General features: G+C 46.3%; 1 protein-coding gene across 1 annotated transcript in view; it reads left to right on the forward strand.

Annotated features, from left to right (window-relative positions):
* The window catches only part of LOC139746449 (uncharacterized), a 49,581-nt gene extending 35,892 nt beyond the window's left edge, over window positions 1-13,689 (forward strand). The window contains exons 7-12 of the mRNA XM_071657699.1: window positions 2,921-3,073; window positions 5,415-5,548; window positions 6,619-6,778; window positions 7,287-7,402; window positions 7,935-8,082; window positions 10,268-13,689. Of these exons, the coding sequence (XP_071513800.1) occupies window positions 2,921-3,073; window positions 5,415-5,548; window positions 6,619-6,778; window positions 7,287-7,402; window positions 7,935-8,082; window positions 10,268-10,494 (938 nt within the window). The 3' untranslated portion in view covers window positions 10,495-13,689. The remainder of the gene's footprint in view (window positions 1-2,920; window positions 3,074-5,414; window positions 5,549-6,618; window positions 6,779-7,286; window positions 7,403-7,934; window positions 8,083-10,267) is intronic.
* The last annotated feature ends 1,431 nt before the right edge of the window (window positions 13,690-15,120 follow it).

The following is a 15,120-nucleotide window of genomic DNA, read 5'->3' on the forward strand; positions in this document are numbered from 1 at the left end:
AAATGATCGTAGTAGATAGTAGTAGTAGTAGTAGTAGTAGTAGTAGTAATGTAAGTAGTAGTAATAGTAGTAGTAGCAGCCGAAGTAGAAAAATTAGTCGCAAGGGCGTTAGTATCCGGGTTAATTACCATGAGACTAATTATCCGGGTTAATTACTATGAGAATAATTAGTGTTTGATTACCACAAACATTAAGAGCACGAGGGACCAATAGCGTGGTCATGATGCGCTTTCCCATAACCGCTGGTTCGGTTTACACTTAGCGTTGCCATCTTCCCGTGAAGGGGTTAAGTGGACAACCGCTCCCATCATTTCTGAAGTTGGCTCAGGCTGGCTGAGAACATCCATTATACGTAGTTTTGACCGAGAAGTTTAACCCAATCAGTCTTAAATGAGAATTCAGTCGTTTCAAACGACCGGACGAGCGAATGGGGTAAATGGGGATAGTAAACGATGTGGAATGGGCAGGGACTCGATCCGAGGCACAGAGATGGGCAGCGCCAGGACCGCGGGATACCTGCTGGCCATCATGGTCGCACAGAACCCACTCCTCTCCTTCTACTAACGCGATTAAAATCTGTTCCGCTTTCAGGAAGATTTTGCATCCGTTTACCTTTAACTAACAAGTGTTCAGCAATCATAACCACAAAAGAACTGAGAAAAATAATGATCTTTTCCATAAATGCTCGCTGTCTCCCGCGTCCGCGATGTAGCGCCAGGAAAAGGAGGAAAACAGCTACGCTTGGTCACAGCCACTTCTATAATGTCACGTGATATTTGCCGAATCCAGAGCCCACCAATCGTAACAATGCTGCTCATATCAGTTCCACGATATACTTTGGCCGCTTCATACGTCCCTAGTTCAGCCCAGTGAGAGCACGTCGCCCCCTGTATACCACCTCGCTCATATTCACTCTATCCCATTCACGCCTCTCACCCTCATGAATGGTCAAGTCATGGCAGATCAAAGCCTGTTCTACTCCATTCCTTCATGGTCTACAACCCCCCCACCTTTCCCACTCCTTCCTCTACTTCTGACACGTAGATGCACTCAGTCAATCGTCGCTCTTCACTCATCCTCTTCACACGACCAAACCATTTCAGCACACCCTTTTAAGATTCTAACTAGTTTTTCTGGAGAAAAAGGACTTTTTTTTTCCTTTCTACCCTTTACTTGTGTTTGAGCTACAAGCCTCACTTCTATACCGTCCGTTGGCAACTTGGAAGACAAAAATGTTACAAAAAATAAAAAAGGAGACGTTTTCTGTGGTTTTGTTCCGAAAAGATTCAACGTTTAGTTCGCGTCACGTTTGTAAACGTATTCGCTCGCAACGTTCGCTCCTAACGTTTATCAACGTCAATGATGTTCTCTGGTAAAAATCTGGCTATCATTATCACATACCCAGGACATGTAATCACATACCCGAGACATGTAATCACATACTCAAGGCATGTAATCACATACCCAAGGCATGTAATCACATACCCAAGACATGTAATCACATACTCAGGACATGTAATCACATACCCGAGACATGTAATCACATACTCAAGGCATGTAATCACATACCCAAGACATATAATCATTTACCCAAGACATGTAATCACATACCCAGGACGTGCAATCACATACCCGAGACATGTAATCACATATCCAAGGCATGTAATCACATACCCAGGACGTGTAATCACATACCTGAGACAAGTAATCATCTCCATAATTACATTACCCAGTCCGGCACACGACGACAGGTGGCGACAAAATGCAAGATGTTGTGTGTGAGGCAGATGGTAGAGGGGAGGCCCGTTCCTTATGTACACTTTCCTCCTCCTGACCAGCTGGTGACTGATAACCAGCTGGCTCCTGGTCGTACGGCAGATATAAGATGGTGGACCAGCTGTTGTCTCCCAGGTGGAGAACGTGAGTTCTTAGCAGAGTCACAGACCGGCTGCTGGCTCCCCAGGTGGTCTAGTGTGTCCCCCACAGAGAGAGTCTTCTAACCAGCTGTTGGTTCTCCCAGGTGGTGTATGGGGTCACCCTAGAGAGAGGTTACTAACCAGTTGTTGATCCCCAGGTTGTGTCACCCCCAGAGAGAGGTCACTAACCAGCTGTTGGTTCCCCAGGTGGTGTATGGTGTCACCCCAGAGAGAGGTCACTAACCAGTTGTTGATCCCCAGGTTGTGTCATCCCCAGAGAGAGGTCACTAACCAGCTGTTGGTTCCCCAGGTGGTGTATGGTGTCACCCCAGAGAGAGGTCACTAACCAGCTGTTGGTTCCCCAGGTGGTGTATGGTGTCACCCCAGAGAGAGGTCACTAACCAGCTGTTGGTTCCCTAGGTGGTGTATGGTGTCACCCCAGAGAGGTGGTCATTAACCAGATGTTGATCCCCTAGGTGGTGTTTCATCCCCTTAGAGAGGTCACTAACCAGCTGTTGTTCTCCCAGGTGGTGCATGGTGTCAACCCCAGAGAAAGGTCACTAACTACTTGCTGGTCACTATCAGGTTGTGTAGAGTGTCACCCCAGAGAGAGGTTACTGACCAGCTGCTAGTCCCTCTATGTGGTGTTGGATGTCACCCCCAGAGAGAGGTCACTAACCAGCTGTTGGTCCCAGGTGGTGTAGGATGTCATCCCCAGAGAGAGATCACTAGCCAGCTGCTGGTCACCCACCCCCAGGTGGCGTAGGGTGTCAACCCCCAGAGAGAGGTCACTAACCAGCTGTTGGAAACCCCAAAGTGGTGTAGGGTGTCATCCCCCCAGAGAGAGAGAAGTCACTAACCAGCTGTTGGTCACCTCAGATGGTGTAAGGGTGTCATCCCCCCAGACAGAGAGGTCACTAACCAGCTGTTGGTCACCTCAGATGGTGTAAGGGTGTCATCCCTCCAGACAGAGAGGTCACTAACCAGCTGTTGGTCCCCCCCAGGTGGCGTGCGGTCGCCGTCTGAGGATGACTCAGGGTACCCCGGGGGAGAGGAGTTCTCTACGGGGGACGTCTCCCTGCCAGCGTCGGCACAGTACCCTAACAGGAGGATGGATCAGGACTGTCTCACCCCAGATGTGCCCTCCTGCATGTCTGGTTAGTGTAGCAGGTGTAGCACTGGTGTAGCAGGTGTAGCACTGGTGTGGCAGGGTGTAGCACTGGTTTGGCAAGTGTAGCACTGGTGTGGCAGGGTGTAGCACTGGTGTGGCAGGGTGTAGCACTGGTGTGGCAGGGTGTAGCACTGGTATGGCAGGTGTAGCACTGGTGTGGTAGGTGTAGCACTGGTGTGGCAGGTGTAGCACTGGTGTGGTAGGTGTAGCACTGGTGTGGCAGGTGTAGCACTGGTGTGGCAGGTGTAGCACTGGTGTGGTAGGTGTAGCACTGGTGTGGCAGGGTGTAGCACTGGTGTGGCAGGGTGTAGCACTGGTATGGCAGGTGTAGCACTGGTGTGGTAGGTGTAGCACTGGTGTGGCAGGTGTAGCACTGGTGTGGTAGGTGTAGCACTGGTGTGGCAGGTGTAGCACTGGTGTGGCAGGTGTAGCACTGGTGTGGTAGGTGTAGCACTGGTGTGGCAGGGTGTAGCACTGGTGTGGCAGGGTGTAGCACTGGTGTGGCAGGGTGTAGCACTGGTGTGGCAGGTGTAGCACTGGTGTGGCAGGTGTAGCACTGGTGTGGCAGGTGTAGCACTGGTGTGGCAGGTATAGCACAGGTGTAGCACTGGTGTGGCAGGTATAGCACTGGTGTGGCAGGTATAGCACAGGTGTAGCACTGGTGTGGCAGGTGTAGCACTGGTGTGGCAGGTGTAGCACTGGTGTGGCAGGGTGTAGCACTGGTGTGGCAGGGTGTAGCACTGGTGTGGCAGGTGTAGCACTGGTGTGGCAGGTATAGCACTGGTGTGGAAGGTGTAGCACTGGTGTGGCAGGTGTAGCACTGGTGTGGCAGGGTGTAGCACTGGTGTGGCAGGGTGTAGCACTGGTGTGGCAGGTGTAGCACTGGTGTGGCAGGGTGTAGCACTGGTGTGGCAGGGTGTAGCACTGGTGTAGCAGGTGTAGCACTGGTGTGGCAGGTGTAGCACTGGTGTGGCAGGGTGTAGCACTGGTGTGGCAGGGTGTAGCACTGGTGTGGCAGGGTGTAGCACTGGTGTGGCAGGTGTAGCACTGGTGTGGCAGGGTGTAGCACTGGTGTGGCAGGGTGTAGCACTGGTGTGGCAGGGTGTAGCACTGGTGTGGCAGGGTGTAGCACTGGTTTGGCAAGTGTAGCACTGGTGCGGCTGGTGTAGCACTGGTGTGGCAGGTGTAGCACTGGTTTGGCAAGTGTAGCATTGGTGTACCAGGTGTAGCAGTGGTATAGGTGTAGCAGTGATGTGGGTGTACCAGGTGTAGTAATGGTGCAGGTGTAGCAGAGGTGTGGGTGCAGTAGTGGTGTCAGTGTAAGTGTTACCATGATATCCGTGGTGTTGACAGTGTAGGTGTATAAGTAGTGTCAGTGTAAGCGTCGGCAATATATCAGTGGGTGTAAGTGTCGGCAGTATATCAGTGGGTGTAAGTGTCGGCAACGTATCAGCGGCTGTAAGTGTCGGCAACATACCAGTGGGTGTAAGTGTATCAGAGACGAAACTTATCGGTACTCAAGTAAGTCAGTGTAGTAGTGAGGACAGTGTAGTAGTGAGGTCAGTGTAGTAGTGAATTTCAGTGTACAACTGATGGCAGAATAGTAGTGACGTCATGGTAGTAGTGACATCATGGCAGTAGTGACGTCAGGGTAGCAGTACAGTAGTGATGTCAGAGACAAGTATTTTTTTTTAATATAATACATATATTTTTCCCCTCATACATCAATGTATTTTCTCAAAACGAGACGCGTGTTGTATGCCATACATTACCCATCCATGTGTATGCATGCTTTTGTATACTGTATACCCCAGGTGTATGTATGCCCAAAATACAACATAGCTTCCTGAACATAGTGTATGAAGCTATTGTATGTATGCCCAAAATACAACATAGCTTCCTAACATAGTGTATGAAGCTATTGTATGTCCCCCATACACGTGACAACCACCAATACATGAGCCACATGTATACCCCATACATTGGTGTAGTATGTTTGGAGATCCATACTGTATGATGATGTATGAATATCCTATTCTCATATGCTGTATGTCTTGAATGTATGTATGACTATATACATTATATCTTATATAAACACCTTGCAAAGTATACCTCGTAGCATGTATACCTACCTCTTCACATATGCCCTGTATACCCCTAGTCTACCTCTACCCTTGATATACACACACATACATACCACTCCCTCCACCTCCCCTTCCTTGTAGTACACAACCCCTCTCCCGGTATGCACCTAGCGTGGATGTGGCTCGCCCAAGGAGGAGCTAATGACACCCCGCTCTCTCTCTCCCCCATCCTCGACCTTGCAGACATGCCCGAGAGAAACATAGACTCACTCCTCAATGATGGCATCCACGACCAGCAGCTGACGGACAACATGTGCTACCAAGAACTGGCCTCCCAGTCCGACCTGCGCAGACTGGCCGACCAGGAGATGCTCAAGGTGGTCCTCGAGGGAGGGAGGGAGGGAGGGTGGAGGGTCAGGTGGTGGTCCTCGAGATGGTATATATATATATATATATATATATATATATATATATATATATATATATATATATATATATATATATATATATATATATAAATATATATATATATATATATATATATATATATATATATATATATATATATATATATATATATATATATATATATATATATATAAGGGGAAGTGGGGAATGCATATATATATATATATATATATATATATATATATATATATATATATATATATATATATATATATATATATATATATATACATATGACACGTGAAGCGAGTGGGACGTGTGGTGCACGTGAGGGAGTCGCACACGAGGTGTACACAAACACGTGGATGAGAGAGAGAGAGAGAGAGAGAGAGAGAGAGAGAGAGAGAGAGAGAGAGAGAGAGAGAGAGAGAGAGAGAGAGAGAGAGAGAGAGCAACGCACGTGCGACACACGCCACGTGACTAGTAACACACGTCGCACGTGCTACGCAAACCAAGATGTACGAAATTTGGGGAAAGTCATTATACATGTCTCACTGTGACGTGTGACACGTGCACACACGCTATGTAGCACGTGTATGTAGCATGTGACACATGAGATATGACAGGGGCTACATATTGACACAGCCAGCATCTGTGAAACAAGACATGACGCAAGGGAACGCAATGTCACATGACACCACACAACTGACACGTAACACCAGCATCATGGTGTGACGCAGGAACACAGAAGACACCCATACACGTCAGGGATGTAACAGTTCACAGTAACAGCAAACGTCATACACACACATGTCACACAGATGACGGAGGCACAGCAACGGGGGTGGTGGTGTGGTGGTGCGTGTGTGTGTGTGGTGTGTATACACACGTCACACAGACGGAGCCACAGCAGCGGGAAAGGTGGCATGTGTGTGTGTGTGTGTGTGTGTGTATGTGTGTGTGTATGTGTGTGTGTGTGTGTGTGTGTGTGTGTGTGTGCGGCGTCTGACGGCGAGTGTGTGTGTCTCTCACGACGCAGGTCCTGCTGCCGAAGGAAGTGTACGAGGCGCTCTTACTGGACCACTCGCTCTTGCCCCTGGAGCTCAAGAAACACATTAAGAACTACAGGATCGACTTGAACGTCAAACAGAGCGCGTGGGACAAGTTGAACACGGAGACCAGCCTCCCCATCCTCACAGGTAGGAGGACCAGCCATGTTCTTTAAACCCACTCTCACCCACCATCTCCCTCCCCCCCCACACACACACAGGTAGCGACAGCTAAGGTCTAAGGGAGGTAAGGAGGCAATAGGTGGTAGAGGAGGAATAATAGCTCACCAGCCAAGCGGATGAGGTTCTGTGGGACCTGAGAGTGTCTCTGTGGGACACCAAAAGAAGATACACAAAGAAACACGAGTGATGGCCAGCGATCGTGATACACAGAGAGACACACACAGTGGGTTTGCCCTACGTCGGCATGGCGTCCGTGACTCATGAAGGGGAACACTGGTGATGGGGGGGTTGAGGGAGGAGGTGGGTGTATGGGGTGGGTGGTGGTAGTGCCTGGAGGAAAATGTTCCCTTGTTCACAGTCCAATGTTCAATGTTCAAACATTATAGTTCTCGTTGTTCACAGTATGTGTTTACAGAGTAATGTTCTCTAGTCGTACCCCAGTGTCGATAGTAAGTGACCACCCTACGTGTTGCAGGGCTGCTGTTCACGTGGCTAGAGCACCTCCGGACGCCCCTGCTGGGGGTGGACGCCCTCTCCTACATCGTCCTGGCCTCCAGCAAGCCAGAAGTCTGCCTGAGGAAGATGGATAAAGTACGTATGCAAATTACCCCAACGCTATGAAGCCCCTCAGTGGCTGAAGAACACCTGTCTTCCCATTTTTTAAGATAATTATACAAAAGAGGAAATTATGTTCTTGCCTGAATATAATCCAACTTTTCTCTTAGTTCTAACAAGTCTAAAGAAGATAATTTGTTCATTGGGTTAGATTTGACTGATTTTCAATAATTTCAAAGTATTCGTCTTTTGAATTCTAAAAAAAAAAAAATAACTCATCTATCAAAATAGATCTCGACCATATTTGTACATCTATTATCTATCGTTCTCCATATCTATCAAGCCATCTAGAGTACGCCCAGAACTCTGAAACCCTAGCGCAAACAGTTCACCACACCCCATATTCTTTAAACCATCCCTGGGCAGCCCCATTTCTCACCACCCCTTCCTTCTCCTCCTCCTCCTCCTTCCCCTCCAAGCATCCATAAGACACTTAACACCACCGAGCGTTTTCTTTCCCCTCCCTCTTGATCGCCACCTCCCGTCTGGCCTGGTTCGACTCCGTCAGGAGGTTCGCTACACCCTCGAGTACCTAGTGCGCTTCGTCTCCCGCCTGCAGCCCTTCACCAGGGCGCAGCAGGAGGCCGTCATACGCAGGCTCATCGCCTCCGTCACCCAACAGTCTGTGCCCATACGTGGCACACTCCTACCTGCAGGTGAGTGCACACATGTCCCCTACTCAATAATGCGTCTGTGTCCCTCAGCTGTGCCTCACTGTGGTCCCCCTTGTATCTCATCTTGTTTCATTCATGTAGGTTTTGGGTCTTTGACCTGTGGTACATGTTGACCTGTGGTATATGTTGACCTGTGGTATATGTTGACCTATGGCACATGTTGACCTGTGGCACATGTTGACCTATGGCACATGTTGACATGTGGTATATGTTGATCTGTGGTATATGTTGACCTGTGGTATATGATGACCTGTGTCTAATTATGGTCTCTCTCATGACTGGTTGTCTATGTATCATATTGACCCGTGTCTCGTCCGGAACCATGTCTCGTCCGGATTATCTCCCCTCTCCCTTCTCTTCCTCCTCCCCCACCCTACACCCCACACCCTCCTACACCCCACACCACGTCTCACCCTGAACTATGTTCTTGTAACTATGTCTCATCCTGCGTGTCGCCCTGTGCTCTATATATCTCACACCCTGACCAATTATTCTCTATGTCTCGCCTACCTGAACCTTGTGTGTAGCCTTGCTTTCTATGTCTCAACCCTCCCTCACCCCCTTGACCCATCTACCATATATCCTCTCCCCAGCGCCGGCAGAGACTGGCAGAGCGACCACGCCCACGGACAACAAGGACAAGAAACAAGTAAAGAGTGAGGATATTGAAGTAACCTTGATAACCATCTGTCCGTAGCTATTCCTCCTGTTCTTGTTTATGCTCTTCTTGCCGTTGCAGCGCTCCTGTTGTTGGTGCCGCTTCTACTGTTGACAGTAAACAGGAACGGGTCGGAAGTACGAACCCAGCCTACGCTATAATAATGTCTGATAACAGTTGCACAAGGAAGAAGTGGTTAAAAAAGAGCATATATATATATATATATATATATATATATATATATATATATATATATATATATATATATATATATATACTGCAGTGGCTTTTCTCTGCTTTCAGTAATCTAACCTTTGATTTTTTTCATCTGCTTAGAATAAGTACAGAGTAGTGGAAAGAGGGGTGTTATCCTTAACCCAACAGATTAACACATAGTGTACTGAGCCTGTAGTGTAGCTAACACTTAATACAGTTCATATCTCCTTTATCATTAGCATAGTCAACATCCTTCCCTAAAGCTATCTTAGAAAAAACTTCTGTAGATTTGATTTACTGTATCATGTAATTTTGCAAGGGCTTGTTTAAACTGTAGGCAGCATTGAGAGAGCGGTTTAATCCACCAATCAAAACCCTCTGTGACGTGGGATGTCAACTTCTCATTGGTAACTTCAGCAGGTACGATATAAAGTTCCCCTATGACGGAAGACCCCCCTCTGTCTGTGGGGGCAAGAAGAAAGTCCAGTTATAACCCACTCGTCTAACCAGTAGATAGATGCTATGTTCCTACTCTTAGTCCACTGTAGGTAGACCTTAAATCAATTCTAGATAGTTGTAGCTTCCTACACCAGTGTGACGGTGGGAGGAGACTGATTCCACAACAACCAACAGAATCAGGTTGTTAGGGAGGGAAACACACCATGAATGAGAAGGAGTCGCGGCTCCGGCCACAACCCTGTCTGACGATAGAACGAAGTTGTGTGTGTGTGTGTGTGTGTGTGTGTGTGTGTGTGTGGGTGGGTGGGTGTGTGTGTGTGTCACTGTGTCTTTCTACTTATCTTTTCCAACGTCTGTCTGTAGCGTACGGTAGCCCCTTTCCCCTTACATCTACATCAACACATACACACACACACACACACACACACACACTGGTACAGCCTATGGTTAGCGCTGAGATAACCACACAATCCAGTTTAATCCTCCTGTCTCATGCTATGTGCGTTGCCTCACATGAATCACATACCAGCAGACCAACAACAACAGGTGGAAACATATTTCCGTCATGCCTCACGCCTTCCTGAACAGCTGAATAAAACTTACAAGTTTTATGACGGAACTGTCGTGTCATGTTTACACTAGAGACCGACAATTTCCATCAGTAATGTAGTTCACATAATCAATACATAACTAGGCATATCTTTCCCCAAATTCTCCTTAAAGCGATTCGATTAAGAATGTTATCTTTTTCTCCCCCTTGTATTTGTGAGCCTCTTGTGATTGTTGTTGTAGTTTGTTGTTTGGTTACGGCTGTTGTTGTTATGGTTGTTGCAGGGAAGGGGTACAACAAGCTGAGGGAAGGGACGCTGAGGAAAGTGGTCGAGTTTATGAACAAGCTGTTCGACCTGGTGTACCTCGAGTCTCGCTCGGGCAGCGCCGTGTCTGCTTCCTCCACGACCTCCACCGCCGAGTACACGGCCCGGGTCACGCCCCCGGGTCAGGTCGTGACCCCGCCCCCGAGCGAGGGCTCCGACGCCGCCATGAGAGGGGAGAACTCCTAAGAGAGAGCTTCAGGCTGCCCTCTCCCTCAGATGGTCATCTGTGTTTCTTTGTCGTCCGGAGAAGGATCCTTGATTGGCTCCGCTTTCTCACGTCACCACTTGGATTGTCTTGTGATTGGCTGGCGCGCCCTTACAGCAGGTCGGCGATTGGTCCCGAGTGTCCCCCGCAGAAAGAGGAAGAGGAGGAGGCGGAGGAGGAGGATGGATATTTCCCCCCCTCCCCATTTGGTTCCGAAGCCAAAACAGTTGGGTCTTCGGATCGGCTATGGGTGTGTGTGTGCACGCACGCTGGGGGCGCCCTGCGCAGATTGGTTCGCGAGTTCGTCCAACAGGATGAATGGCCTTTGATGTACCGCTCAGTTATCACCACACAACCACCTGCTGTTCAAATATTCGTCCATATGTTATCACGCAAGTCTTGAGCGACAGTGTACAGCATCAACGTCAAGTGGTCGGTGTTTGATGTACAGTACTAAAGAAGACAAAGATAATAACCCTGTGTCCTTCTTCTTCTTCTTCTTCTCTGGTCGGCCAACAGCCAAGTGGTTGTAGGCGACCAAGCACATAACCCGTCTATGGTTATGTGTGTGTCTATTCTCTTCTTTGGCTGCTGACAATCCTTTTCTAGCTACTGACACCTCTGGCTATTTACGATTCGTCACTAGCTACTGACACCCTCTTCCCTAGCTATTTACAACTGGTCACAAGCTATTTACAGCTCCCATTTAGCTATTCATAGCCCGTCACTAACTATTTTCCTCCTTCTTTAGCTATTTTACACCCGTCAGTAGCTATTTATGCCCAATCTCTGGCTATTTACAACCCGTTACTAGCTATTTATGTCCCTCCTTTAGCTATTTACAGTCCGTCCCTGGTCCATTACACCATATCTTTGGGTATATACGTATCTCATCTATAGCTGCTGATGTCCCCGCCTTCTGTTACTTAAGTCTCGTCACTAACCATCCCATACTTTACTATGTCATCTTTCAACCCTATTTGACAGAGCCCCTCCGAAACACAGCATTCCAGTAGATATATATATATCTATTTTTTCTACACTACAATACCTACAGACACTCTTCCGCCTTACCACCACATATGCAAAGTGGTATTTGACTCTATATGTAAATTATCTCCTACCATAATGTGCATGATTACATGTCTCTCATGCATGTACCAACTGTATATACTATGTACATTTTCATATGTGTCAAAGATGAATAGTTTCATCTCTATGTATGCTTATATATACATATATATATGTAATATCTGTGGTAGATTAACCTTATCACATCACTCAGATAGAAGGATAAATCTCAGACAATAGACGTCATGTTCTTCTTGTGAATCAATTTATATATGTATAGAAATGCAAAGTGCTAACTGTTCCGTCCAAGCAGTGTATATTCGACGTTATGTATATATATATATATAATTAAAAAAAAATGTATGTATGATCCTCCAGGTCATGTACACTGACGAATGACAAAGTGTTCAAACTACTACCATTTCGTCCAGGTTGTGTTACCGACGAAATGTCAGACGGTACGCAAGAGTTTATATATATAGAGAGAGATGACTCCGTCCGGGTTGCCTACTTATAGTAATGCTACTGCTGCTGTTGTTGTTGTTGTTGTTGTTGTTGGTGTATGTACGTGAGAATTAACAATTATGTCTCGATGTTTTTTTTTTTCGGTGTTCAGTCTGTGTCAAAGTGTCTCGTCCAGGTCACAGAAAGGGAGATAGAAAAGAGGAAAAATGAATCCTTGCGTCCGGGTTGTGTAACGGTCGAAGGGCCGGGACTTAATAACCCAACAGGCCTTCCATGATTTATATCAGTGTTACACAGAAGAGATTATAACTCCGGGAGGGAAATAAAGTGTTAATTATTCTTTGCCACATCGGTTTCAAATATTCAGAATATCCCTGCAATTCAATATCGTCATATTCTATGCAAAAGTCGTTGGTTCTTGATCGTAAAACGCAGAGAGAAACATCTTTGTTTACGTTCGTTTCAAGACTAAAATACTACAATCTGGCAACCCCTTTCCCGCGCTGTTTCCCTCTCCCGTAAAAAGCTAACATCGCTAACCTACCGAGCAGTATGCCAAACGACCCAGGGTGAAACCTCACATACCCTGCATTAAAGTATGTTACATTACTCTACGTTGGTTAGAATAGCTTATCTATACTTCATCCTTTCAGCAGTTCCACTAAAAGTCAAGTTAGCAACATCTGCTCAAAGGCATTACTTGCTAAGTTAAGCGCTCTCTGTCCAAGTAGCATTTTTTTTTTTTTTTTACGCTGAGGTAGCGTTACTCAAAACCAGATGACTTCACAAACATGGCCAATGTCTTATACGCCGGACACTCCACACAGCGTCATTACGTGGCAGAGAAAGATCCTCTTGTGTTTCTGGAAGAAGACAAACACAACAACCCCAGAAAAACAAACACAACAACCCCCCCCTCACAAACACAACAAACCCCCCCCCTCCCTCCTCATCACACATGTAGCCATACAGTGTTACTAGAACCGATCACAACAACACAAGAGAACTACAACCCTGTTAAATCATGAACCATCGGGGCACAGGGGAACAGAACTTATCATCCACCCTCGCGTCTCTGAACTAATCCGGCGCGAGACACAGATCGTAGATGTAACATTTATAACATGTTACATCTCGTGTTACAATGGTCACATCTCGTGTTATAGTGGTCGGCTGGTGACATGGTTTTATACAAAGACCTCCCTAGACGGTCTGTTACCTTAGAAAACGCCAGGTAATTGCCTCTAACAAACCTAAAAGGTGTGAAAAAAAACGTTCCTGGCTGTGTTTTGAAACGTTTAAAGGGGACACACAGCCTATGGAAAGACTGTGCCACTTAGTAATAAATAATGTCTGTGGCATAGATCATAGAACATGGGAACTCAGATGAAAAATAGGACAACGATGAAATAAAAAACTTTGAACACAACAAGTAGATGATATATATATATATATATATATATATATATATATATATATATATATATATATATATATATATATATATATATATACGTGATACAGGTTAATAGATTATACAACTACAACTACAACTACTATTACTACTACTACTACTACAAAACTAATTTGTTTACTACGGTGCAAAGTGGAAAAAAAGACAATATATTAATACAGAATATTTAGCTTTTCGATGTTTTATTCCTTACCTTCGTCGTGAGAGAGACAGGATGATCATACAACAGACCTTCCCAGGGCCTGCACCAGTGGTCCTCAGCCTGTGGACCATGGTCCACAGGGACCATGGTCCCCGGATGGGAACACAGCAATGTTCTCGATGGGCCATAGGGTATGTCACAAACTATAAGTATATATATATATATATATATATATATATATATATATATATATATATATATATATATATATATATATATATATAACCTCAAAAAAATATAGGTTGTGGACCACTGATGTAAACAGGCGTAAGAAACAGCTACCTCGCATAACTAACATGAGACACTAACAAACCATACCTTCTGTGTGTTGTTACTGCTGTGGCTTGGCCAGGTGGGTGGGTGGTGGTGGTGAGGGTGGTGGTGGTTTGTGGTGGTGAGGGTCGTTTGTGCTTGTTAGAGGTCTCGTCTCCGGTCGTGTGTGGTAACCTGTGAACTGAAACAGGATAAGATAATTGTTAGTTAAGTGTGTGTTTCAAATGTTCAACAACATGAGAAGAACTCTTTTATATATATATATATATATATATATATATATATATATATATATATATATATATATATATATATATATACCAAAAACGGCCTTAGACCAGACCCTTCCACCACACAGACAGACAGACAGACAGATAGACAGACAGACACAGACAGACACACACAGACACACAGAGACACAGACACACACACTGGTCATGTCGCCAGCTGTGAGTGAGGAGATATACTCATAGGGAATCGTTCTTATTTCACCTAACATGATAATAGAGAGAAAAAAATAATCTCTGAAGGGTGGAACAGGTGTAGCTCATTAAGGCCATGTTCACCTGGGCAATTAGCGGAAAAAGAAATCCACGGAATGAATTTTGAATGACGGGTGGGTGGAGGAGGGAGGGAGGGAGGAATGAGGGAGTCGTGGTGTGTTGAGTGTGGGAGGAGGGAGGATCGGGTGGGGTGTGGGGGGGGAGAAAGAATCATTCGATCAAGTATGAGGGGATGAGGAGGGTCGTACATAAAGTATGAGGGGATGAGGAGGGTCGTACATAAAGTATGAGGGGATGAGGAGGGTCGTACATAAAGTATGAGGGGATGAGGAGGGTCGTACATAAAGTATGAGGAGGAAGTACTAAAATGTAGTCGTCAGTTAAATATCTGGTACAAACGTTATATAATTAAGTAGTTGGGCACCGTAAGATCCCCATAACACCACCTGGCGTATTGCAGAACCCACATAACACCAGCTGAGCCCACATAACCCAGCTGGGTGTTATGGAGAACACGACAGCACCACCAGCTGTGGGGGTTGCTGTCGTGTGCACACAACACCACCTGAGCTAGTGTGTAGACCCACAGAACACCACACAGGGGTTGCTAGGTTAACAC

Source organism: Panulirus ornatus, chromosome 65 (genome assembly GCF_036320965.1).
Source record: "Panulirus ornatus isolate Po-2019 chromosome 65, ASM3632096v1, whole genome shotgun sequence".
Lineage (NCBI taxonomy): Eukaryota > Metazoa > Arthropoda > Malacostraca > Decapoda > Palinuridae > Panulirus > Panulirus ornatus.